Here is a 27,892-nt window from a genome sequence, read left to right on the forward strand (position 1 = left end):
ATCATCACAAGGTGAGTCAAGTAAGAGACATTCTGGGAGGGAGAGAACACATTCATATAACTCTGATTTCAGGATATTGTTGTAACTGTTCTATTTTATTATTACTGTTGCTAATTTCTTACTGGGCCTAATTTAGAAATTAAACTTTATCATAGGTATATATGTATGTAAAAACCTAAGTAAGTCTAGGGTTTAGGCTACCTGTGGTTTCAGGTATACAGTGGGGGTTCTAGGTATACATCCCCTGTGGATAAGGGGGGATTACTGTATTTTCATGATGCACTTTCCTTTTGCATTCTTTACCCTTCCAAAGAACACAGCTATCCTTTATTTTTGTTTATGTTTTCATTACTTTGTTTTTTAATTCATTTTTATGACGCTATTCCAGCTTCTCTGTACTCTCTTTTAAATTCTACTCTTGAAACAGCTAGAGAGATGCTATTTTTGAATACTAGCCTATGAGTGGCCTCAGCTTCCTGGACTGTCTCTTTTATATCCTAAAACTCTTAAAAAAATTTTAATAGAGAAGAGGAAGTTCAATCTATAGACTACGAAAGTACTAAAGGATATTATGAGCAGTGCTACTTTATTCTAATCAGTTTAATTTTCTCTTCAATCTTTTTAATTGAGGATGGAGATGCTGATCCCAACAGCTCATATATACAGTCCTCATATTTCAAAAGCTGCTCTGGAACAATTAAAGAGAAAACCACAGCTTGTCTAAATAAAAGCCTTTCTTAATTCAAATAGAATGAACTTATTTCCCACCTCATTCTTTGGCCGGGTAAAGATTTTCCAGTTAGCTTCTCAGACCCCCTTTACGGCACATCTCATGTTCTCTATTGTTCCTCTCAGTCTTTCCAGCAGGATTCTCACAAAAATCTTATATTCAGTATTTAGTATTAGCAGCAGGTACCAGTTCCCAATTTATCTCACTTCCTGTTAACACCAGTTCCATAGTGCTGCTTATCTCGCCTTCCATGTGCCTTTGAACAGAGCTGCCAAAGATCTACTCAGAGGTCTCTGGTAGATCATTAAACCCAGGAGTTCTCTTCCTTCTACTATCCTGGGTCTGCATAAAGGCTTCTCCCACTTGGTTTCTGATTTTTAATGTTTCCTTCAGTGTCTTCAATCTGTTTTTCTTTACTTTTATGCTTTTCATTAATCATTTCTGCATACAGATAGGTCTCTTTAGTCCTTTAACTTCTTTGGTTTTTAACCCTCAGGGAGCCTTCCCTTAATACTTCCACCACCTCCTCACCTTCAATAGGAAGTTGATTATTTCTCCTCATATTTTTAATTTTCTTGTGTTCCAACAGGAATTTGTTTATCTTTGAAATGATTCTATCAAAACCTCTCAGCTGTTGAGAAATTAATTTGAGTTCTCACTACTGCATGATTGGAAAAAAGGTATTTCACTTTGCCATATATTCTGTTGACCTGGCAATGCTATAAAATACAGATGGTCCTCTGCACCCACCATTTTATATAAAGAATTTGAGCATCCATCTCTGCACAGGGGCTTCTGGAACCAATCCCTTCGGTACTAGCGGACGACTTTTCTTTCTAAATATATTTTAGACCAGTAACAGTGTATAAACCTTAAGAAGGATTATTTAATTCTTATTTTATAAATGGATTCTCATTGTCTGGCTTCTTGGGTTCTTTCTGGTTACTTTCAGACTTTTCCCACAACATCGTTATTTACAATATGAAAGAAAGACACCAAATAATCATTTTCTTTTTTCAAATTTCTTTGGGGATGAGAGACAGATGTGTGTAGATAGACACACATGCACACATATATTGACAAACCCAGCCCCATCTCTTTGTCTAATTTACACCTATGGTCAGATAGACTCCAACCCAGATTTGAACACACCCTCCAGACTCCCTCAATGCTCAAAATGCCTTGCCTGGCTTCAGGGTCTACTGGGTCTTTTAAAAACAAAGCATTCCCTCAGTTCACAGGCAGTCGTATCTCTAACCAGAGTGTCACTTTGTCTCTTTCTGCCCTCAGGGTTTATCAGAAATGAGCATCCATGAGAACAGAAGCTGTCCCGTGGTGCATCCCCTGCCCATGTCTGGCGCACGGCCTGACCCCGGTGAAAACGGGAAGTGTCCGCTGAAAGCCTCCTTAGACTTCAGTGTTCCGTTTCTTTGCACTACATGTTTTCCTACCCTGAGTTGGACTTTATCCCTACTTGTGTAATTCTATTTATCCTTCAATGCTTCTGAACTCCCTCATTCATTTCCCTTGGTTAAGCTTCATGGCACCTCTCTCCTTCTGTAGTACTGGTGTGTCTGGCATTGGAGTGCATTTATAATAGGTTGTTTATCCATGCTCCCTTTGGCCTTTTCCATGTTAATCTCTCAAAATGTGTTCCCGATTCTTCCTAAGGCTTTTTCCCCTTCTTCTTCTTCTGAGGCATGTGTTCTCTATGTCTTTTTCCAGTAAGAATTATCTCCTCCTATTTTCTCATAGCCTTTCTTGCTCACCCCAGCTACTTCATCTATTTCCCTTTAACCTTTCTTCCTCCAATACCTAAAACTTAATCTTTATATTTCTACCATCTCCTGCTGAAGCTCTCTTAATGCCTCCCCATCCCACATGGCTACTCTGAATTAATTCTGGCAGCTGTTAACAGCTCACTTGCTCTGCTTTTCTTTTCATTCTGGGACCTTGAAAATGGCTCAGCTGTTTCACAGGCATAATGAATGTGCCTGCTTCACTTTCATTATGACCTGTTCTCAGGCAAATCAGCTCAACTATATGACCACTGATCCCAAAGGCTACAGACAATTGGCTTTTTAGAGATGTCATTTCTGGCTCCTTTTCCTTCACACTAGAACCATTTTTCCTGATTATATCTCATACTCAGATGATTTCTAGAAACAATTCTATCTTTAGTATTATAACTGCCAAACCTGATGCTCACAATCTCCTGGGGAGCTTTAAGAAAAACATACAATGACTCCCCTCCCCTACTTCACTCTCCCCTCCCCAACTCCAGTCTGACTCAGCAGCCTGGAGATGGGCCTCAGAATCTTTTTTTTTTTTTTTTAAGCTGAAGTGATTCTGATAAATAACCATATTCAGCAATTACTCATCTACAGTATGTCTTTGACTGGCACCTATATGAACTGGATCAAAATGGAAAATTATTCATAATAAGTACTAAATACTTATTCAGTGCCAGGCCTTGTGCTAAGCTAAATGCAGTAATACAAATATTATTGTGGTTAGTCCTCTGAGGCAGGTTCTGCATTTCACAGATGCATCACACAACTACAGTAGGTTCTGAGTATTCTTCCTTGTAGTCCCAAACCAAAGTCTGTATTCGTGACCACCATATATACACTAGATCAATAGTTAATAGGTATCTATAACCTTTTGATTTCTTATTCCTCATACATTGCACACATATAATTCAGTCAACATTCCAAACACATCTGCAACTTTTATTGATACTTGATCTCATGAAGCAAGTTTTAGTTTAAGCTATTTATTGATACTTGATCTCATGAAGCAAGTTTTAGTTTAAGCTATACTAAGTTACATTTTTAAAGAGAATAAGATAAGGTCTTTGGTCTTGGTTGGCTATAATGAATCATTACAAAGGTTTTTATTTACTCATTCTTTTTTTGATAAGTCATTTATAAAGCATTTACTGAGCATCCACTATGTGCTAGGCCTGAGGATATGCAGGATTTGGTTTTGGTCACAAAGAATCATTAAATTTTGTTTATTCATTCATTCTGTCAGGCAGTCTTAAGGAAAGCATTAACTGAACACCTGATAAGTGAACGACACCGTAGAAGGCCTAGAGATACAGCAATATATAAGAAATGGGACAGAGGTCTGGATAAAGGATAAACATTTTGGAGTCATGAGCATAACTGAAGTTTTCTGCACAGATATGATTACTTCAGAAAAGGACAGAATAAGAGAAGAGGATCTCAAATATAAAACTATGAACTTTATTTTATTTATTTATTTTTTTTAAACAATGAACTTTAATACTTAATAGGAGAGAAGCCAGCAAAGGAAACTGAGAGCCGAGAAGAGGAAAACAGGAGCGTCTGCGCCACGCAGGACCAGAGCGCAGTGCTGGGCAAAGACGTCGAGATATTAGGAGCAGGAGGAGAAAAATGCAGATGTGAGCAAAGGCAATTTTCTGTTCAAGAAATGTGACTGGGGAGGGCAAGAAAGACTCAAGTATATTTTAAGTGCTGAGGAACAAGTATAGATAAAAGGATTGAATGTAACAGGGAGACTGGATTAGTAATAGAAAAGGGTCTTTGAAAAATGTAAAGGAGACTGGATCCATAGAACAGGTGGAGAGGCTGGTCTTGGAGGAAGAATGAACCCTTTTGTATTCTAACAAGGAGGAAAGAGACATGGGTGGAGATGTAGGTATGCCTGCAGATTTGTTAGTGTGGTAGCTCCTGTTCAATTCTTGGTCAAGCAGGAAATAAGATTATCTGTTGAGGTCAAGGAGAAGAGGAATTTAAAGAGACTCAGGGTCTGAGGCCGAGAAGGCAATGGCACCCCACTCCAGTACTCTTGCCTGGAAAATTCCATGGGCGGAGGAGCCTGGTAGGCTGCAGTCCATGGGGTCGCGAAGAGTCGGACACGACTGAGCGATTTCACTTTCACTTTTTACTTTCATGCACTGGAGAAGGAAATGGCAGCCCACTCCAGTGTTCTTGCCTGGAGAATCCCAGGGACGGGGGAGCCTGGTGGGCTGCCATCTCTGGGGTCGCACAGAGTCGGACACGACTGAAGCGACTTAGCAGCAGCAGCAGCAGCAGCAGCAGCAGGGTCTGAGGAGGGCAGAAGTTTGAAAGTTGTTGGAATGAGTGTGTTGACTAGAGATACGTAATTTGTAAGGTGCTGCTGAAAACCCACCTGAGGTAGCTGATCATAAATTTCTATAAGTACCAGTCTGGTTATAAGAATTTCTCCAGCTGCACTTGAAGTAGACATGTTAAAAAAAAAATGGCAAGACACCAAAACAATAGACCATGGAATCTTAGCTGCATAGAGAGGAAAGGAAAGAATAAACAAGGATTCTGGAAAGGAAGAAAAAAGGATCAGCACTCTAGGTGAAACTGAAAAACAAGGATAGTTTGTTTGGCAGTTCTAATCTTTTTTTTTTTAATATATTCTCCCAAGAATACACGTATTTGAAGTTTATAAACTTTCAAGGATTTGAAATCTTATGTCAGGTTCATGTTAGAATGAAATAATAGTCAGGCTGTTTGTACTCACTAATGTAGGGTAATATTTCTAACTCTCATCCCAGGTACTTTGTAGGACTGCTCCTCCCCGATTCTTTCAAAACTGGGTCAAGGGGGGACAATGAGGGCTTTCCTGGAGGCTCAGACTGTAAAGAACCTGCCACAAGGCAGAGATCCGGGTGTGATCCCTGGGTCAGGAAGATCCCCTGAAGCAGTGGATGTCAACCCACTGCAGTATTCTTGACTGGAGAATGCCACGGACAGAGGAGCCTGGCGGGCTACAAGTCCACGGGGTCACAAAGAGTCGGACACAACTGAACCTGCAAGCATATAATGAAATGTGAGCAAAATGACAGGAATCACTTGCAGGCATAAGTAATTACAGGGAGCACAATTCACCACTCTCTCATTTTACCAAAGCCACCAACATTTCAGATGGTGGCTGCTCGATCCTCTAGGGCCCTAAAATGACAAAGACACAGGGCAATGCCTCCAGTCAACCCACAGAGGGCATGCCGAATATCAATTTTAAGCCACATCAGAGGGTGCCAAGGGCTTCCCAGCGAGCGCCAGCGGTAAAGAACCCGCCTGTGAAAGCAGGAGACATAAGAGACACTAGTTCGATCGCTGGATCGGGAAGATCCCCTGGAGGAGGGCATGGCAACCCACTCCAGTGTTCTTTCCTGGAGAAGCCCACGGACAGAGGAGCCTGGCGGGTGCAGTCCATGCTGTTGCAAAGAGTCAGACACGACTGAGCACAAGAGGGTGCAGATGACGGACTAAGAAAGGGAAGGAGAGAATGACAGGTGGGTAAGGAATGCAAGGCCGATTCGCAAGGCAGACCACACTGGAAAGTATGAGAGCAAGTCTCCTCCTTAACGTCAAGCCCATAAGGCATTTCCATTTGCACATTTCACTAATTTCTGAAACTTGAAATGTAAAAAAAAAAAAAAAAATTAGAGGTTTCTCGACAAGTTAGCACCCTTTCTCAACTTTCCCATTACTTTCAGGGGCTTCTTCATCCTTTGGCTCTCCTGCCTCTTATCTCTTCTCATCCTGTCCACCAGTCCATTAGTGCCTGTAACTATATGATACAAGCTAGCACCAAGTGCAGGGAATTCCCTGGTGGTCCCCTGGTTAAGATTCAGTGTTTTCACTGCCATGGGCCCATGTTCGATCCCTGGATGGGGAACTAAGATTCCATAAGCTGTGTGGTATGGCCAAACACAATAAATTAAATAAATACAAATTATCACCAAGGCCTGCCAGTTCTTCTGCCCTGTCTCTCAGATCTGACCCTTAACATATTCTATGTTCATGCCAACTACCTACAGGGACCATTTTCATATAGCTGCACTAGAACATAAGCTCAGCATTATTACTGCATAAATAAATGAAGATATCTAATCTATCATCTGTCTCTTCCCCATTTTATTTATTTCCTAACAGAAGCGAGAAACATCTTTGGAAAAACTTTGTTTTCCATCAAGTCTTTCCACTAGGCAAGATCCAACAATAGAATACTATTATTCCTAGTGTGTAGAATATAAAATTCTGCTACTGAAGATTTAATGCCTTCCACAAAGTGGATAACCACAAAGTGATAACTCTATCCAGTTATCAGAAATGGTCTCTTTGACACAGTCAAGTTAGTTTTAACCATCTATAATGACTAGATTTCTCTTTCCTATGTCCGTTTATATCAGCAGATAGTAGTAATGGGGGTCAGGAAAACTGTCTGGGTTCTGGATATATGGATTGTGAAGCTAAGCCAACAGAATTTGCTGATAAGCTGGAAGTAGGGGTGAGAAAGGAGGAGTCAAGAACAACTCCTAAGTTTCTGGTCTGATAAACAAAGGGGTCACCACTAACTTCTCTGGGAATGGCTGTGAGTAGATGTTCTGGGATTGGGAAAATACCAGGGCTTTGGCTTTGGACAGGTAAGTCCAAAACCCCAGCTGCACTCAACAGAAAATGAGTAGGGAGTTCAAGATGATATCAAGGGATATCAAGAGATATCAAGCCCAGAATTTAAGAGAACAGTTTGCTGTTGTTTAGTTGCTAAGGAGTATTCAACTCCTTGTAACTCCATGGACTGCAGCACACCAGGCTTCCCTGTCCCTCACTAGCTCCTGGAGTTTGCTCAAACTCATGACTCATTTGGTGATGTCATTCAACCCTCATTCTCTGTCACCCCCTTCTCTTCCTGCCTGCAATCTTTCCCAGCATCAGGGTCTTTTCCAATCAATCAGCTCATGGTATCAGGGGGCCAAACTACTGGAGCTTCAGCATCAGTCTTTCCAATGAATATTCAGGACTGATTTCCTTTAGGATGGACTGGTTAGATCTCCTTGCAGTTCAAGGGACTCTCAAGAGTCTTCTCCAGCACCACAGTTCGAAAGCCTCAATTCTTCAGTGCTCAGACTTCTTTAAATAGATAGTATATAGGTAGTATTTAAGTAAATGTCAATAGGAGCTCTCCAAGAGACTGAGTATAGATAAGGAAGATGTCACAGGACTAAGTCTTGGGGCATTTCCTTTGAGGAGAAAAAGGAAGAAAAAAAATGGAAAAGAAGGAATGGATAAAATGCAGAAGAAAAGCTTGATTTCCTGAAAGCCTAATTCAAAGAAGAGGAGGCGGGAGTGGCCAACTTATCCAATGCTGTTTATAGGTGAGCACGGTGATGACTATGAATCAACAAGCGGATCAAACAGCACTGAGCCACTGGCACCGTGGAGAGGGCACTGGTGCTACGGCAGGGGCAGAACCTGGCAAGAGAGGATCCAAGGGCAATATATCTAGGCTGTCTCCAGCATAGGCTGCCAGAAGAATTTACTTTCAACAGTAATCCTTCTACTTAGCAGGAGGCCAATAGGGTTTGAGCTCACTCTCTGTGAAAGTTATCTCATTATTTTCAAGTAAAAAAACTGATCACAGAATTAGTCCTTGGTCCTCTGACATGGATTTTTCCAGAAATAACTGTATTAGAAAGCTCACTTCAGTTCTTAGCACCTAGAGTGAGTACATCCTCAATTTTCTAAGGTTCCAATTTAAGAGAATTTTGTTCCGTTAATGAAGGGAATTTTTTCTATGTGCAATTAAATGTGGTTTAATTTTATGCCACTACAAGAAGTTTTATATTAAAGTTTTTTCTCATATTGAAAAAAACCAACTCATTTTCAGCTATAGACTGGGAAGAAGGGAAATGGAGAACGTTGTTGAGTAGGTATAGCATTTCAGGTCTACGAGATGAAAAAGTTCTAGGGATCTGTTGCACAACACGCAGCTAACACTGAAAGTGAAAGCCGCTCAGTCGTGTCCAGCTCTTTGCAACCCCCAGGACTGTAACCTGCCAGGTCTTTGTTCATGGGATTCCCCAGGCAAGAATACTGGGCAGCCATTCCCTTCTCCAGGGGATCTTCCCAACCCAGGGATTGAACCCAGGTCTCACGCATTGCCAGGGGATTCTTTACCATCTGAGCAACCAGCTAACATTACTATATAAAATGATTATGATGTAAATTTAATTAAATTTGATTAAAAATGATTAAGATGTAAATTTTACATTATGTGGGGTTTTAAAATCACAAGTAAAAAAATTCTTTTACAGACATCACATCCTGCTGGCAAATAAATCTAAAATAATAAATAACTGGAGGCACAGCAGATACCATAACAATATTTGAGGAGTAAAATGTGCTTTGTTTGTGGGAGGGGCACCATTTAAGGAAGTAAAACGTTACGAAACTTTTCTCACTAAGCTGTAAAATAGTTTCCCATTTTCCCTGCAGTTAAGGTAAGAGATGCTGTACAGCATTAGCGCAGCACACGCCACAGGAAGGGCTCATTTATAAGCAGATTATGTGCAAGCACAAACTACCTTGCAGAACTTGGTATGAAAGTTTACTTTATATTCTTTAGTCATACAGTCTTTCAAGGTTTTCCCCAGGTCTTTTTACTTGATTCTCTAGTAACTCTCTTTCATCCCTTGATTTTAGCTGCTCTTCTGTGGATCTTTCTTAAAACTTAAAATAACAGCAGCAAGAATAGAGAATAATAGATCTGAAAGGCTGATTAATTTGATATTTATCATGAAACTGTAAGGCAGACGGGGCCTGCACTTCCCATTTTATAGGGAAAGCTAAACTTTTTAAAAGTGATTTTCCTCTGATCTCATACCAAATGTTAAAACTAAAACCTAGGTCTTCTGATTTCCAATCCAGTATTTTTTCCACTATACCACAGTTACTTTCTCAGGTGGAGGATAATAAACAGCAGAGAATAAGAGATTAGTTTTGCAACTGGTCATAGTTAACCTTTTTAATGAATGATCTAGAAAACATTCACAGAGCAAAAAAATGAAGTTGGACCCTTACGCTGCACGATACAGGAAGATTAACTCAAATAGATCAAAAACCTAAATTTAAGAGCTAAAACTATAAAACTTTTAGAAGAAAACATAGGGGAAAACCTTTATGACCTTTGATTTGGTAACAGTTTTTTTAAATATGACACAAAAAGCACAGGCAACAAAAGAAATAAATAAATAAAAGTACACTTTATTAAAGCTCAATTTAATAAATTAAATTTTATTTATTAAACTTTTGTACATCACAGGACACTATCAACAGTGAGAAAACAGCCCACCAAGGGAGGAAATATTTTCAAGTCATTTATCTGACAAGGATTTACTATCTAGACTACATAAAGAATTCCTACAACTCAACAGAAAACGCTTCAAAAATGAGCAAAGGACTTGGACAGAGATTTCTCGGAAGAAGATAAAAATGGTCAAGAAACACATGAAAACAGATTAAACATCATTAGTTCTTAGAGAAAAGCAAATCAAAACCACAAATGGGATACTATGAGGATGGGCTATCATTTCAAAACAGGGCGTTGAATAACATGTGTTGACAAGGATATAGAGAAACTGGAACCCTTGTACATTGCTGGTAGGAGTCTAAAATGGTACAGCCACTGTGGAAAACAGTTTGGTGCTTTCTCAAAAAAGTAAACATAAGATTACCATATGAGCCAGCAATTCCACTTCTAGGTATATACCCAAAAGAACAGAAAATAGAGATTCAAAGACAGACTTATATATGAGTGTTCAAAGGAGTATTAATCACAGTAGTTAAAAGGTAGAAACAACTCAAGCCAGAAGAATGGATAAAGAGAATGTGGTATACACATACAATGGAATGTATTAAGTCCTAAAGAGGAATGAAGTTCAGATACATGCTACAACACAGATAAACCTTGAAAGCATTATGTCAGTGAAATAAGCCATACACAAAGGACAAATGCAGTATTATTCCACTCATATGAAGAATCGAGAATAGACAAATTCATGGAGACAAAAAACGAGAATACAGGGTACCAGGGTTTGGGAGAGGTGGACAGTTATTGCTTAATGAGTAAGGAATTTTTGCTTAGGATGGTGAAAAGTTCTGGAAACAGTGGTGATGGTCATACAACACTGTGAATGTACTCAATGCCAAAAAATTGTAAACTTAAACATGGTTAAAACAGTAAATTTCATGTTATGTAAATTTTACCACAATAAAAAAATTAATAATGAAGAGTCCGGTCCTAAACAGCTTTATCTGCAGCCACAAATTCCCTTCCTTTCCCACCACATGTACCCAGCATTCCACTCTCCTACTGAACCGCCCTTAGAGGGACAACTCCCTTTCAAGCTTCCTGGCTTCACCGCGCTCACTGCTTTCTAAGTCTGGCTGGTGAGCTACTCTTCATCCATGAGGACTCATCTTTAGCGAGTCCTTTCTTTCCTGACCTCCTGAAGCAGTTAAATCAATTGTTCCTCTATACTCTCAAATCCCTTTGTAGACAGTTCTGACGTGGCATTTAATCACGCATTATGGGTCATTTCTCGGTGTGTCTCCGCCATTAGATCAAGTTCCTTGAGGACGAGCACTGAATCTTATCTTTCTATTCCTAGCACCTAGTACATGGTAAACACACAACTTTCCCAAATAAGTGACTTATGTATACCATGTACTTTGATAAATCATAAAGCACTATATCAGGAAAAGAACTTATTTAGTTCTACCCTTTATGAACTTAAGTTATTAATAGTTTTCAGTTTATGAAACAAGTCCCTGATGATATGCAGTACATAAGACAAATGAATTTTTTCATTATGTTCCCATTAACTAATTCTAAGGTTTTCTTCTCTTCATATAAATGCTATTGAACCAGGAAAATATTTTTGAGTTTCTAACTAAACAAAATACTAATCTAGATGTATTATTACATGTTTCAAGGAAAAGATACATTCAATAAAGCCAAAAAGATAATGATTGATAATGACTGCCTTTACATAAGAATATTTCGATTATGTCTTCCAGAAAAGTAGTGTAATCAGATATGTGGATAATACCGCTGGTAGCCCAGCATATATAAAGACATGCTTTAAGAGCCACAGCAAATTGCTGAATCAATCACCAAATATTTACTGAGTCCACACGTAGGGCATAGTACCAAATATGTTAGGTGCTTACAAAATTTAGACTAGATTATTTTCAGAGTCAAGAAATTCACAATATAAAATTGGAAGACATGAAAAAATAGATCCAGCATAAATGTACAGATATGATTTATACACTCAACATTCATTAACCAGGTATAAACTAGGTACTTAAAACATATACAGATTAAGAAACATGGACTCTGCTCAAGAATTAAGTAATGTCATGCCAGGAACTGTGGGAATACAAAGATGAACAAAACACATAAGCCCTATCTGGACCACAATCAAGTTATGGAGAGGTAATCCTAAGTAGGTAATTACAGCAATTAACACTGATAACTCTTCCTCCAAACTCTCCCCTTGGCGAACACACCACCACACCAGGCAGCCTTTTCTTTTCCTCTCTTCCTGCTGTCGGTCATTCAAACCTGCTTCTCCTCTGCTGTGCCCTGCCACGCTGCAAAGCTCCATCTTACACATTCATCTCACTCTATAACCTAGGCCATTCCTATGATTTCAACAACCAAAATCTTTTCCTAGGTTGTCCTTTCTACTGAATTCCAAAAGGGCATTTTCAACTACCTACTAAATATTTCAGATTCCTCAAACTCGACTTAAACTTGCACTCCTCTCAAACTAACTTCTCATCTCGTTCCTGCCTCAGGTCACAGCGCCACCATCAGCATCGCCAGCGCCATGGGATTCATCTTTGCCTCCCCAATCGCACACCAAACGCATCACAAACTCGTGTTAATTCTACTTCTCTCCGCTTCTCTGTCTTAATGGCCCAGTGCTTCTCCATCACGGGGCCGCTAGCATTTGCAGTAGAGCAGCCCTTCGTTGGGAGAAGGCGATGGCACCCACTCCAGCACTCTGGCCTGGGGAATCCCATGGACGGAGGAGCCTGGTGGGCTGCAGTCCATGGGGTCGCCGAGAGTCACTGGGCGACTTCACTTGCACTTCTCAGTTTCATGCATTGGAGAAGGAAATGGCAACCCACTCCAGTGTTCTCGCCTGGAGAATCCCAGGGACAGGGGAGCGTCATGGGCTGCCATCTGTGGGGTCGCACAGAGTCGGACACGACTGAAGCAACTTAGCAGCAGCAGCAGCAGCCCTTCATTGTCGGGACTCTGCTCTGCAATACAGAGCTCCTACCATTCCTGGCTCTACACCTAAACCCATTACCACTCCCCAGCCACCAATACTAACGAAAATGCCTCCTGAGGCTGGTAAGCACAGAATTACACAATGTGCTTAGTTGAAGACTCCATTATCCTCCAACTGTACTACTGGAAAAAAGTTTTTAAATAAAAACCTATATTTATTTTTCCTGTATCTACTTTTTCACCTCTCTAATCACTTCTCTATTCTGCAGCCAGAGGTTTTAAGCTCTGTCTGCTAAAGTAACTCCTCTATTTAAAGTCCTTCCATGCTTCCAATTGTAGGAGAAAGCATTTAGTCTCTTGCCATTAAATACAATGTTAGCTGTGGGGTTTTGATAGAGACCTCTGATGAATATGAGGAAGTTTCCTTCTATTGCTCCTTTGCTGAGAGTTTTTATCATGAATGTGTGCTCAACTTTGTTAAATACTCTCTCTGCAAGGATATTCAATGTCACTACTTCTATTTAACATTATACTGGAGGTCCAAGCCAGAACAGTATGGGGAAGAAACATAAAAAGCAACCAACTGGAAAGGGGGGAAAACTGTCTTTATTTGCAGATGACATGACCTTGTCCAGAAATAATTTTAAAGAATCTACTGGAAAAACCACTACTACTGAGTTCTAATGGCTCTTTGTAGAATCCTTAGAACTCCTGAGATGCCATTAGTGCTAGAACTAAGTCCTAGAGCAGGGAGACAATCAACGTACAAAAATTAATAGCTCTATTTATACACCTGCAAAGAAGAAGTGGAAAATGGAATAAGCACAATTCCATTTTTTATAGCATCAAATACATGAAATACTTGGGGATAAATGTAATAAAATATGTGAGTCTTGAACACGTGAAAAGTGTCCAATGTGCTGCAGGAACACAGAGAAGATCTACAACACAGAGACACTGCGTGTTCGTGGACTGCAGTAATCAATACGGTGAAGATTCAGTTCACTCCAAATTGATTTACAGAGACTGATTATGGGTTGAGTTGTATTCCCTAAAAGGTTACGTTGAAGTCCTAGCAGCCGCCGCCCCCAGTACTGTGACTGTGCCCTTACCCGGAAACCATGCGTTGCAGATGTCATCAAGATGTAGGCATGCTGAATTAGGGTAGGCCTTAATCCAGTGTGGGCTTCCCAGGTGGTGCCAATGATAAAGAATCTGCCTGCTAATGCGGCAGACATAAGAAACATGGGTTCATTTCCTGGGTCATGAAGATCCCCAGAGGAGGGCATGGCAGCCCACTCCAGTACTCTTGCCTGGAGAATCCCATGGACAGAGGAGCCTGGCGGCCACAGTCCATGAAGTCTCAGAGTCGAACACAAACAACCAAAGTGGCTCAGCACAGAGCACACACGTGCAATCCTCGATTAATGCAAAATAACTAGTCCTTGTAAGAAAATAAAACAGAACTAGGAAGAGAACTCCACATGAAGAGACGGAGATACACAAGCATGTTGGGAAGACAACCATGGAAGACGGTGACAGAGACTGAAGTTACGCTGCCTTAAGCCAAAGAACACTTGAGGTTATCAAAAGCTAGAAGAATCTTCCCCTAGAGGCTCCAGTGGAAGCACAGTCTTGCCAAAACCTTAATTCTGGACGTCTACTCTCCAAAACCGCAAGACAATCAAGTTCTGTTTTTAAGCTATCCAGTTTGTGGTTCTTTGTTATAGCAGCCCTAAGAAACTAATACACACAGTGACTACTCAAAAGTTATTTGATGTGTTGGCAAGATAACTGTTCTTATATAATAATACATAATTTTGCTCTCTCTATATAATTTTATATATTTTAAAACTATATATAGGTACATAATGTGTGGCAATGCAGTTTAGTGGAAAGGATTTATGGAATCAAGCAGATCTGAGTTTAGGATTCTGCCATTTTCTCACCTAATCCTGTTTCTTCAACCATAAAATGAGAAGAATTATTGGAAATACATAAAAGCCTGTCTACTACAGACTGACATTTAATGTTAGTTCCTTTATTTCCTGTACTGGAAGAGTTAACCTTGAAGAGTTTTTTTTCCTTTTGCCGTGCCACGTGGCTTGTGGGGGTCTTAGCTCCCCATCCAGGGATGGCATCTGTGTTCCCTTCAGCGGAAGCGTGGAGTCCTAACAACGGGGAAGTCTCTGATCTTACAGTAAAACCGAAATATTTTAATTGACAAAAATATATTGATCACACAATGTACTCTGTACTACAAAGATCTTAGACACATGTCCCCGCATTTCTTTCATCTTCCTTTCTTATTTCCTTATTTCTCTGCTTCTTCTTGCTCACATGATAAGGGTCAGAGTAATCTCAGGAGGTTCCATGAAGATCAGAAAACTGATTCTTGAAAAATGTTGGTTACAATTTAAACAGAGAAAAACCTAAAGGAACATTCAAGGAGATTCCTTCCACCCACCCCAGAGAGGAAAGAAACGATTCATATAATGTGGTGATGCGGTATATGTCCTCTAATACAACAGGAAATACTTGAACTGTAACTTCATTACGCAAGGAACGATGTTTGTGAATGAAGACCACAGGTTTCCGCATTTTGGCTTCCTTGTAAGAGAATTAACGTTCCATTTGACTGAAGTTTGTGCTCCTCTTGGCACAGGCAAGGCAGGCAGTAATTTTAGTTTCTCATGATGCTTTAAGTTTCTCTAAAGTGTTTCCCTTTTTCTGTTCAACTTCAGTGATTCCCACTACTCTGCCTTCCCGCTCACAGATCCTTTCCTCTGTATCATCGAATCTACTGCTGATTCCTTCTAGTGTGTTTTTCATTTCAGTTATTGTATTCTTCATCTGGTTCTTTTTTTATATTTTCTCACTCTTTGTTAAGAACTTCTAGCTTCTCACTCTGCTCGTTCAATCTTCTCCCGAGTTCTCTGAACGTCTTTACACTCGTTACCTTGAACCCTATACTGGGCAGGTTGCCCATCTCCACTTCACTGAGCTCTTTTGGGGTTTTATCTTGCTCCTTCATTTGGAAGATACTCGTCTGTTGCCTCATTTTGCCTAATTTACTGTTTTTATTTCTAAGTATCTGGTAGGTTGGTTTCATTTCCCAACCTTGGAAAAGTGGGCTTCTGGAGATGTCCTCTGCATCCCAGCAGGACACTGCCCTCCGGTCATCAGAGCCATGTGCTCGAGGGGAGCCCCCTGTCCGGGCCATGCGGGTCGTGGTAGTGGTCTACTGGGGGCCGTCTGACAGGTGCGGCTGGCCCCAGTCCCATCGGTTGCCAGGCCATTCCTTGTGTGGAGGCTGCTGGCCCCTGGTTGGTGAGGCTGAGGGCCCTGGGACCCGAGGGCTGGTGCTGGCCCGCTGCTGGGTGGGGCTGGACACCGGGGTAGCTAGCTAAGGGGCTGAAGGTGGTGCTGGCCTGCTGGGAGGTAAGTCTGGGGCCCAAGAGGTCCCTGGGGCTAGTGATAACCTGCTGGCAGGCTGAGCAGGGTTCCCAGGGCTCTGACTGTAGGGCCCTGGGGGTCTTGGGGCTGGTGGTGGCCTGATGCTCGGCAGGGCTGGGGCTCCGGGACTGGTGCTGGCCTGTTGGTAGGTGGGCTGGGTCCTGCTACCGGGGGCTGCACTGACACCATTCTCCATCCGATACATCTATTCTAAACATGTCTTCCAACCCATGACTTGCTTTTTCTTTCATTTTTTTAAAAAAATAGTGCATTTTGAAGAACAAAGCTTTTAATTTCGATAATCACATTTATCTATTTTTCTCTTTATGGTTCATGCTTTTTATGTCCTCAAAAACCCACACAAATCCAAAGTCACATATATTTTCTCCTGTGTTGTCGTCTAGAAAATCTATAGCTTTACCTTTTACGTTTAGGTCCATGAGCCAAGTTAATTTTATTTGTTTATGTTCTGAAGTAGCACAAGTTATATACCACCACCACCCACCCCACCACCATAAAGATATCCAGTTGCTTTAATATCTTTTGTTGAAAAGACTTCCCTTTCCTCATTAAACTGCCTTGGCACTTTTGCCAAAAATTAATCAACCATATATCTGTGGGTCCATTTGTGCACTCTGCTCCATCCCAGTGATTTATATGCCCATTCTTTTCAATAACTCCACAGTCTTGATTACTGTATCTATATAGTATTACATTACTATATACAAGCCTTGAAATCAGGGAGTATAAGCTCTCCTACTTTGTTCTTTGAAAAATTGTTTTGGCTAGTCTAGGTTATTTGTATTTCCATACATTTCGGTACCAGCTTGTCAGTTTCTACAAAAAAAAATAAAATAACCTTCAAAAGTCTGCCAGAGTTTTTAGTGAATCTAATATCAGTTTCCTAGAGCCATTATAGCAAAGTATCAGTATTCTTGCCTGGGAAAACCGAAGGTCAGAGGAGCCTGGGGGACTACAGTCCTATAGTCCACAGTCCTGGGGTCGAAAAAGAGTTGGACACACCTTAGCAACTAAACACCAACAAAATAAACCACAGGCCCAATGACTGAAACAACCAAAAATATTCTCGCAGTTCTGCAGTCTAGAAGTCCAAAAATGAGTTGTCTATAGGACCGTGTTCTCTATTTGAAGGCCCTAAAGGAGGATTCTTCTTTGCCCTTTTCTTAGCTTCTCGTGGCTGCTGACAATCCTCGGCATTCCTTGGCTTATAAATGCATCACTCTAGTCAAGGCCTCCATCTACATGGGGCCTTCTTCCCTGTGTCTCTCTACGTATCCAAATTTCCTCTTCTTATAAGGACATAAGAAACTGGATTAGAGTCCACTCTAACCCTATAACCTGTAACACTTTGTATCAGCACTAATGACTATCAAGAACTCATTGGGAAAAAATTTTAAATATGGTCCTTCCTCGAGTAACTTAAAAATTGTGTTGAGAAGACAAAGTTAACATTTAGGAAGCTATCAGTGAAAAATGAAAAACAAAATAATTTAGAGTGCTTCAAACAATAAATGTTAACTGTGTATAAAAAAAGCACGCGCCAGGTCAGAAGTCAGAGGGCTTCATGGTCGACGTACCGAAAGGCTGGTGTAACAGAAAAGAGGCGAGAGGCTAAGAGTCCGGCAACAGGAGCAGAAGTGCAGGAGCAGGGACTGACACAGAAAGGCAGGCGAGGAGACAAAGGTGAGCAAAGCAGCACATCTGCAACAGTCCAGGTCAGGAGACAGCGGGACAAAGTCGCAGAGGCCTCCATGGAGGCCGTAAAGGCTGGACAGCAGAGGTCTGATTTGACACAGGGAGCGACACCACTACCCCAGAAGTCAGGCAGGAGGCAGAGCTGGTTTGCTCAAGAGGGCAGGACGCACTGAAAGAAACAGAGCTCGGGGCAAGGAGGCTGGTGAGGGAGCTCCTGCTTCCTTTCCAATCAGTTCTCTATTCTGCAACCAGGGTGATTTTTTTTAAAATTCAATTTGACCAAGTATCTCCTCTGCATGTTGAATCACTGAGTCTGAGATGCTCAAGGAATCAAAGATGATACCAAAATGTCTAACCCCAGTCTCAATAATGGCTGCATGAGCGTTACAGGGACCAGGAAGGCAGGAAAGGGATGCAGTCTGGGAAGGAGGCATTAGCTCTGTATGGTTTATGAATAATTTGAGGTGGCAATTAAATGACAGCTAGAATTTGGCCAGGTTATGATGGGGAAGGCAAAGGCAGGAATATTCATGTGTAGAGTGTTAGAAAAACTGCACAAGGCTGCTCTTCAAATTCCAGAGGCAGGCATCAGTGGAGGAGGAAATGGCAACCCACTCCAGTATTCTTGTCTGGGAAATGCTATGGATGGAGGAGCCTGGTGGACCACAGTCCATGGGGTCACAAAGAGTCGGACCCTTTGTGACTAAACAACAAAAAAAAGGCAGGTGTTGGGGAGTCAGCTGAGACAGGCATGAGAGGAGTCAACTAGGCCTGTTCAGAAAAGGACCAGGAAAGGTGGCAAGGGTGGAGTCAGACAGCGGGGCAAAGGGCAAGGCAGGCCGGCTAGAGCTGGGACCGGATCTTAAGCAGGAACACGGACGGAATCCCATCCTGGAAAGAAGGCCGGTCAGAAATAAGGAAGCAGTTGTGGAATAATAGCTAACGTAACACTAAACATTTTTTTTTAACAATATGGTATGTTCAAAGCATATAAATGACTTTATCCATTGAAACTTCACAAGAATGAGAGAGGTGACCATTACTGTCCTCATTTTACAGATGTGGAACGAAGGCTTGCCCAAGGTTCCACACACATTAAATGGCAGAGCCAGGACTTGAGATCACGGTGAGTGCAAGTCGCTCAGCCGTGTCCGACTCTTTCGACCCCAGGGACTATACAGTAGAATTCTCCAGGCCAGAATACTGGAGTGGGCAGCCTTTCCCTTCTCCAGGGGATCTTCCCCACCCAGGAATCGAACCAGGGTCTCTGGGCATTGCAGGCGGATCCTTTACCAACTGAGCCATCAGGGAAGCTCTGAGATCATGGTAGTGAACCCTTATTCCGTGCCATGGTTTTTACATATATGCATTTGGTATGTGTATGAGCACTGTGTACATACACACACAATGAGGTTATTTTGGGGGGAAAAAAAGAAATATGTTTCCCACCCTCCTTTCTGGCACATGACCTTTTCTCTGTTCAAGTAGATGTACATACCGCCTCAAGGAGGATGGTAAAGGGAAAAGAGGGCAGTCATTTTCGGCTTCAAACCTCAAAACTGATTCTTTTTTTTTAATCCATTTATAACAAAACAACGGTTTTGGGAAGGACTTTTCCTATATTCAAACAGCTCTGATTTATCAAGCGCTTGCCTTGGCCCACCATAAATGGTACAAGGTACAGGCAGGAAGAATTCAAGTTAGGATAGGAGAAATAACCCCACCCAGGAAATGGGGGAAAGGGTCTTTCTCACAGAAAGGGGAAAGAAAAGGCAGCGTGTGTGTCAGATTCCCTCTTGGCATGGGCTGAACTGTGTTCCCGCAAACCCACACACTGAAGTCTCAACACCCAGTACCTCAGAATGTGACCTATTTGGAAACAAGGTCTTTAAAGAGGTAAGTAAGTTAAATGAGGCCATTGGGGTGGCCCTAATCCAACACTACTGGTGCCCTTATAAGAGAAAGAACCCAGAGAGGCAGGAACGCAGAAGGAAAGCACGTGACGACAGGGCAGCAAGAAGGCGGCCCTCCGCCAGCCAAGGAGAGAGGCTCCAAAGAAACAGCCTGCCGGTACGTCAGCCTTGGACTTCTAGACTCCAGGACCAGCAGGACACGAATTTCTGCTGTTTTTACCCAGCCAGTGTGTGGGATTTTGTACGGCAGCTGTAGACAACTAACACACCCCTCTAGACTGAAACCCGTTAGGGAGGAAGGTTTAAAAAAAAACAAAAAAACAAGGTAAATATGGGGGGAATCCCAGAGAAGTGGAGCTTGTTTCTCACTTCCAAGGACAATTTCAGGCTCCCTTAAAGAATTTCTGTGTTCTTATGCTTTCTGGAGGGAAGGGACAGTGAGGGAGTGTGGGAAGGACATGCACACACTGCCATGTTTGAAACGGATAACCAACAAGGACCTGCTGTAGAGCACAGGAAACTGCTCAGTGTTCTGTGGCAGCCTGGACAGGAGGGGTCTGAGGAAGAATGGGCACACGCACGCGTAGGGCCCCTCACTGCCCACCTGAGACTATCACAGCGCTGCTAATCGGCTACACCTCGGTACAAAATGAAGAGTTCGAAGTGTAGGGAAAAAGAATTTCTGTGTTCTAAGAGCCCCGGTAACAAACTGAAAATGAGAGGACAGAATGATAAATTGGAAGATATCCAACGTCACCCTCCTGATACCTGTAGAGCAGGGATTTCAAGATTTCCAAAGTGAGTCTGACGTAGCAATGAGTATACCTCACACCTAGACTTTGGTCTCCAATACCATTTTCCAATAAAAGGACCTACGGCTCTGTGGAGAAGGATTCTAGGCCTGGGGCAGGAAGTACACAAGAAAGTCAGAGCATCTTGCAGTGACAGAAGCTAAGGAAGGGGCCTGTGACAACCATGGGGTATTATGCCCCGAGGCAAATGAAAGAGCTCCCAACGGCCGAAGCTGAAACACTCTGAGCAACGCCATAAATAGAGTAGCAGCGGATTATAAATTAAAGTATAAAATAAATATCCATGAGTTCATACTGATATGAATAAATAACTGAATGATAAATAAGGGAGAAAAGACTAAGGTCCATGCAGAAAAACTGCAAGTAATTTACATAGACACTCTGCCCTTAAAGAGACAGAACACAACTCCCAAGTCATTAAGCATTGGCTGTACATAGCAACCTCCTTTCAAAAGAGTACAGCACAGAAAAGGAAGAAAAAAATGCATTCTTTTCCTTTACGGTAACTTTACAGTGAAGAGACCTGACAAACACTACCTCAAGCCAGGCGATCAAGGTCAGCACTGAGCGGGAAGTCACTTTGAGAGACACCCTGATATGATGAGAAAGGCGCTTTCCTCGGCAGTCTTCCTCCCCCAAACCATAACCTGAGTCTAATCCTGAGAAAAGCATCAAACAAATGCCAACACAGTGGCATTCTACAAAACCCTCACCAGTAATCCTCAAAACTGCCAAGATCAGGGCTTCCCTAGCGGCTCAGTGGTAAAGAAGCCGCCTGCCCATGCAGGAGACATAGATCTGATCCCTGATCTGGGAACATCCCACATGCCACAGAGCAACTAAGCCTGAGCTCTAGAGCCTGGGAGCCACACCTGCTGAGCCCACACACCCGGAGCCCACACACCCGGAGCCCAGGCTCCACAATAAGAGAAGCCGCTGCAACGAGAAGTCTGAGCACTGCAGTTAGAGAGAAGCCCCCACTCGCTGCGACTGGAGAAAAGCTCATGGAACAACGAAGACCCAGCACAGCCAAAAATAATAAAAATTATGGAAAAAAGCAAAAACTGTCGAGATCATAAAAAACAAAGTCTGAAAAAACTGTCACGGCTACAAGAAGCCTATAGAGACATGACAACTAAATGTAATGTGGAATCTTAGAGGGGATCCTGGAACAGAAAAAGGGCATTAGGGAAAAACTGAGAAAATATAAACTATGGACTTCAGTTATTATTAATGCATCAATTGTGGTTGCTCAGTCACTCGATTGTGTCCAACTCTTTGCCGCCCCATGGACTGCAGCACACCAGGCTCCCCTGTCCTTCACCATCTCCTAGAGTTTACTCAAACTCATGTCCATTGAATAGGTGATGCCATCCAACCATCTCATCCTCTGTCGTCCCCTTCTCCTCCTGCCTTCAGTATTTCCCAGCATCAGGGTCTTTTGCAGTGAGTCAGCTCTTCAAATCAGGTGGTCAAAGTATTGGAGCTTCAGCCTCAACATCAGTTCCTCCAATAAATATTCCGGACTGATCTCCTTGCAGTCCAAGGGACTCTCAAGAGTCTTCTCTAGCACCACAGTTCAAAAGCATCAATTCTTCGGCGGTCAGCCTTCTTTATGGTCCAACTCTCACATCCATACATGACTACTGGAAAAACCATAGCTTTGACTAGATGGACCTTTGTCAGCAAAGTGATGCCTCTGCTTTTAATATGCTGTTTAGGTTTCTCATAGCTTTTATTCCAAGGAACAAGTGTCTTTTAATTTCATGGCTGCAGTCTCTGTCTGCAGTGATTTTGGAGCCCAAGAAAATAAAGTCTGTCACTGTTTCCATTGTTTCCCCATCTATTTGCCATGAAGTGATGGGACCCGATGCCATGATTTTTTAATGCATCAGTAGGGGTTGATTAATTATGACAAATGTGCCATTTAATAACAGGAAAAACTAGGTGTGGCGTATGAAGAAACTGTCTGTACTATCTTTGCAATAATCCCATAGACCTTAAATGTTCTAAAATAACTTTTTTTTAAAAAAAGGGTAACTTGAACAATCAATAACCTCAGATATGCAGATGACACCACCCTTATGGCAGAAAGCAAAGAAGAACTAAAGAGCTTCTTGATGAAAGTGAAAGAGGAGAGTGAAGAAGTTGGCTTAAAGCTCAACATTCACAAAACTGAGATCATGGCATCTGGTCCCATCCCAACACCTGATCTGAAGAACCAACTCATTTGGAAAAGACCTTGATGCTAGGAAAGATTGAAGGCGGGAGGAGAAGGGGAGGACATCACTGACTCAATGGACATGAGTTTGAGTAGGCTCCAGGAGTTGGTGATGGACAGGGAGGCCTGGTGTGCTGCAGTGCATGGGGTCACAGGGAGTCAAACACGACTGAGCGACTGAACTGAACTGAACTTGAAAAAAGGCTGCCTTACCAAAACTCCCTACACACACATCACACCTAAGGCAGCTATTTCATCAGGGCAAAGGGAGTTTTGGCTGGGAACATCCATGGAGTGGGCAAGGGTATATAGGGAGGTGATGCCACCTAAGGATCCTGATCTCCAAAAGACTGTGAAGCAAGTACCGACTGAGTCAGGCATCCAAACACCACTATTGATCTTAAGACAAAGTCCTTGCTGCTGCTGCTAAGGCGCTTCAGTCATGTCCGACTCTGTGCGACCCCATAGACGGCAGCCCACCAGGCTCCCCCGTCCCTGGGATTCTCAAGGCAAGAACACCGGAGTGGATTGCCATTTCCTTCTCCAATGCATGAAAGTGAAAAGTGAACGTGAAGTCACTCAGTCGTGTCCAACTCTTAGCGACCCCATGGACTGCAGCCCACCGGGCTCCTCCGTCCATGGGATTTTCCAGGCGATTTTCCAGGCAAGAGTCTGGAGTGGGGTGCCTGTCCACAGTGCCCTGGGGACACAGAAGATCTAACCTGCATCTCAGACGTGACTGTGGCAGTGAGAACCTTGACAGTCGGGATGCCTTAGACAGGCTGTAGCTGAGGGACGCGCAACGTGACTGGCTTACACAATAGCGATTTTTAAAACTTTATTTATTTATTTTTGGCTGTGCTGGGTCTTCAGTGCTGCTCTGGCCTTTCTCTAGTGGCGGGGGCCACTTTCCCATTGCAGTGCTCGGGCTTCTCACTGTGCCAGCTTCTCCTGCTGCGGAGCACAGGCTCTGGGTGCACCTAGAGGTCTCAGGAGCTGCAGCACATGGTCTCGGTAGTTGCCCCTCCTGGGCTCCAGAAGACAGGCTCAGTAGTTGTGGTTGCACGGGCTTCGTTTCTCCGAAGTATGTGGGATGTTCCCAGGTCATGGACTGAACCCCTGTCTCCTGCATTGGCAGGCAGACTGTCTACCACTGAGGCACCAGGGAAGCAGGGAAGCCCCAGGACTGTTTCTTTATTTTACATAACAAGTCCAATAAACTATTGTAACACTCCATTCTACCAACTTCAGTGCCTCAGCCATTTCTTAGCTAACTTTTCTGGCACTCTGGTTACCCTGATTTCAGGTATCACGTAGTGAAGCAATGACATCTGGCAGAAGAGACCAACCACTTCTTCAAGTGTGATCCTCTGAAGAGTACTGCTCAGATACTTTGTAGCATGTCCCTGAATGTGAGTTTGTCCGATGCTTTTTTATGATTAGACTGGAGATTTTTGATTTGGGGGAAGAATATCACTGAGGTGCAAGTACTACTCTTTTAAGGAGCAAGGAAGCTTCCCCTCGCAATTCACTAGCCAGCCCCTTCCTAAACCAAGCACTGGGAATAATGAAATTACCAGAATCGGTTCAGACCAATCAGGACACAGCCCTGAGTCATCAGGAAGGATGTATACCAAACCAAGGGGCACAAACGACCGCTGCAGCGTCAGCGCCAGTGTGCACTATGGGCAAAAGTCCTGAAGGGCAGAGCGCCCTTACTCTAAAGAGACTGCACCAACACGAATAAACACTGAAGCAGGTCTAGTTTTAAAAGCAAGACACTTTTAATTGTCAATTTATTTGTTTCTCCAACATTATCACCATCCAGAAGGATTTTAGATCATTTACACATGATAAATCTCTCTTCTCAGCTCTTGAGGGAGTAGCAGGAATAAAGGACACACCTCTAAAAGACAAATTTCATCTTCAGCTCATCTAGATACCTAGGGCAACATTTTCCAAACTAGTGTGCTTTGCTACATTCTTCTGTACCATGGTAACAAGTAGGCCATGAAAATAGTAATCTGTGATCAAATTAACTGATAGAGACTAAGTTAAACAAAATTAAACAGACTTCTTTACTAACACATCTCTCAGAGCCTTTATATGCTAGCAAGATTAGGATATACTACTTACACTGTTTAACATTTTCCTCCAGAAAAGAAGGTTTTCCTTTTTTGTCCTGACCATCTATGAGCAATTTCTAGGACAGTATTCTGTTTAACACCACCTTGAGAAATACTGCTGTAAGGGGAAAGCAAAGACTCAAGAATATAGTTTATTATTATTAGACATTTGGCGGGGGGAATCAGCGAAAAATAAGTACGCTGAAGAAGGTAGGAAGCAAATCCAGAGAATTCAATGATAAAGAAGTGAGAAAGGAGACAGTTCCCAAAATGTTAGAGACCATCAATTATTGAGAAATTGAACAGAATAAGAATAAAAATGCTTTTTGATTTGACCAGGAAGACTGCCATTTGTGACCTTCAAGACAATAGCTTCAGAAAAGAGGAGGAAAGAAGGATGGTATACAGAATAAAAAAAATTAGAATGGGGATGAAAAAAGAAATGCATGAAACATTTACAGACCACCAATAACTAGAGTTTAGCAGTGAAAGTAAAAACAAAGACACTGGTTGATTGGGAGAATGGAGTATATGGAAGAATACAAAAAATTTTAGAACAGCGAACACCTACATGTGGTTGAAAGTAAAAGTGAAAACCTACGGAAAGAAACTGATAATCACAGTCCAGTAGATGGAAGAAATGGAAGCCAGAGTATAAATGACTAGAAAAGACTTATCTTTCTTTCCAGATGGTAGAGAACTTGAATAGTAATGCCTAACCATTCAAGTCTGACGATCTCCTTTTAACACTCCAAAATTTCATGGATATCTGTTTATTCCACCCCAGAGAACTTTTCAGTCTATAGAGTTCAGTATGTAGTGTAAGTTTGCTGATCTGTTGCTCCTCTCAGAAGCTATGCTGTGGAGAAGGGTAGGCTACTGAGAAGCACTCACCTCAAGTGCTTCTGTGGGCCTCAATCCTCATGAGATAAGAAACAAAGTAGTGGCTGGTGACAATAAGGAAATTGGGAGCTCAGGAGATTTTAATTTATAATGATTATCTATAAATAATTGACATACAAAATAAAAACTTATAATGGGAACACACACTGACACACAAAAACACTGTGAAGATTACCAAAAGAGGGTCCAAAAGAAAGGTATCTATTGTGCTTATCCCATCCAGAAATTTCCACAGGTCTGGTATATCAACAAAAACTGCATAGGTATAAGTTAATAATATAGTTCCCAGTATACTGGTGAGAACAAAGACTACTCAGCACCGGTCTAGTTACAGTCTAGCTTTAAACTTTCACAATTTAAACTTAGTATGGCTTTCCAACAACTAACCCTAAAAGTTAAGCATACAAAATTGTACTTTTATTTCCTTTCAAGATCAATTAGGACAATGACATGAGATTCTGTTGCTTAGAATGTTATTTTTAGAGTCTATCTTTTGGGTTAATTTCACTAACAATTCAAACTGAGTACATAATTTTGGATTATCTATGTCCAAGTCACAAGTGTGGCTCACATATGCCTCCACAGCCCACCTATAAAAATATTTTGATCACAAAAAAAGGCTGTAATTCTGATTCTTTAACTGCTTAATACATAGCCCTATAGAGATTTAAGAGAAGTTAGACTGCTTAAAAAATATATAGTGATCGCCATAAGTAGATGGGTTAGAGGAGGCCACATTGTTTAAATAAAGAAATTAATAATGATCAGTGAGCATGGAATAAAGGATAGGGCAACAATGCTCACACCAAATCCGGCAGTCTCCAGCCCTGTGTATCCGCAGACGTAAGGCGGCCGGCCACATAGACCGGCCAGATCATCACGACTGCCAGCTCAGCAGCCCAGCGTGGGGAAAAGGCGGCATCCACGGAGAGGCCACCCTTGAGAACCAAACACTTACAGTTTCGTCTGGCAGGGACCGGAAAACGTGGCCGTGGCGAACCAGTTCAAGTCTGACAGAAACAGGGTTGTTAGCGGCAAAGGGAGCCTCCAAGGCTGCGACTCTGGAAGGCACAGGCAGCCACGGCCGCGCAAACGCCCCCGCCACGGAGCTGAAGGCAACTACGGGGGCTGGCGGAGGCGGCTTCGTGCTTACCTTGTCATCTTCGCATCTCTTCCCCAGGCCCTCCCGGGCCTGCAGCCGGCTGCTAAGGCGGCCGTAATCGGCCTCCTTCTGGTCAATCTGTTTCTTGTGCGAGTCCACCAAGAGCAGGAGGTCCGAATTGCGCTTCTCCAGGCGCCCGCGGGCCACCTCGGTGCGCTGGACCTGGCCCTGCAGCTCCGCCACCTCCTCCTGCAGCAGGACGTGGCGTGAGGAGATGCTCCAGTAATTGAAGGCGAGCACCGCGATCACCACCAGCAGGACCGCCAGAACCAGGGAGGGCAGGCGGCCGGCCCGCCGGTTCGCCCCGAAGCCCACCATGGGGCCGAAGCAGGCCGCGCCCGGGAGCCTCGGCGCCGACACCTGCGGGCAGACGCTCAGGCCGCAGCTGAGGAGTTGCCCGGGGGACGCGGCCCCAGGGCCGGCGGACGCGGGAGGCCGGCCGACGCGCCCGCCCGCGAGCCGGAGAAGGGGGCGGGGCCGCCAGCCGCAGGCCCCTCCCCGCCCCCCCCCTCAAAGCCGGCCGAGGCGCGTTCCCTAGGCTTTCCTCCAGACCCTGCACCAGCGGGGCGGAACCCGGAGAAGCCGGCGCCCGCACCGCAGGCCGCGCACCTCAGGGTTAGGAGGCGGGGAAAGAAGCCAGAAGGGGTGGGCTTAATTCTGGCCCCGCCCACCGGCTTGTCCGGGTCGCCACGGGAGCCAGTTCCTAGTTTCCGTCGACGCCTCCTCCTCTCGCGAG

At 43.0% G+C, this 27,892-nt stretch overlaps 1 protein-coding gene across 3 annotated transcripts in view; it reads right to left on the reverse strand.

The window, feature by feature from the left end:
• Positions 1 to 27,633, reverse strand: part of GOLM2 (golgi membrane protein 2) — an 85,902-nt gene extending 58,269 nt beyond the window's left edge. For all 3 annotated transcript variants that reach the window (XM_006075885.4, XM_006075884.4, XM_044924606.2), the window contains exon 1: positions 27,148 to 27,633. In XM_006075885.4, coding sequence (XP_006075947.1) covers positions 27,148 to 27,474 — 327 coding nt within the window. In that variant the 5' untranslated portion in view covers positions 27,475 to 27,633. The remainder of the gene's footprint in view (positions 1 to 27,147) is intronic.
• Positions 27,634 to 27,892: the final 259 nt, after the last annotated feature.

Source organism: Bubalus bubalis, chromosome 11, assembly GCF_019923935.1.
Source record: "Bubalus bubalis isolate 160015118507 breed Murrah chromosome 11, NDDB_SH_1, whole genome shotgun sequence".
NCBI classification, from domain to species: domain Eukaryota; kingdom Metazoa; phylum Chordata; class Mammalia; order Artiodactyla; family Bovidae; genus Bubalus; species Bubalus bubalis.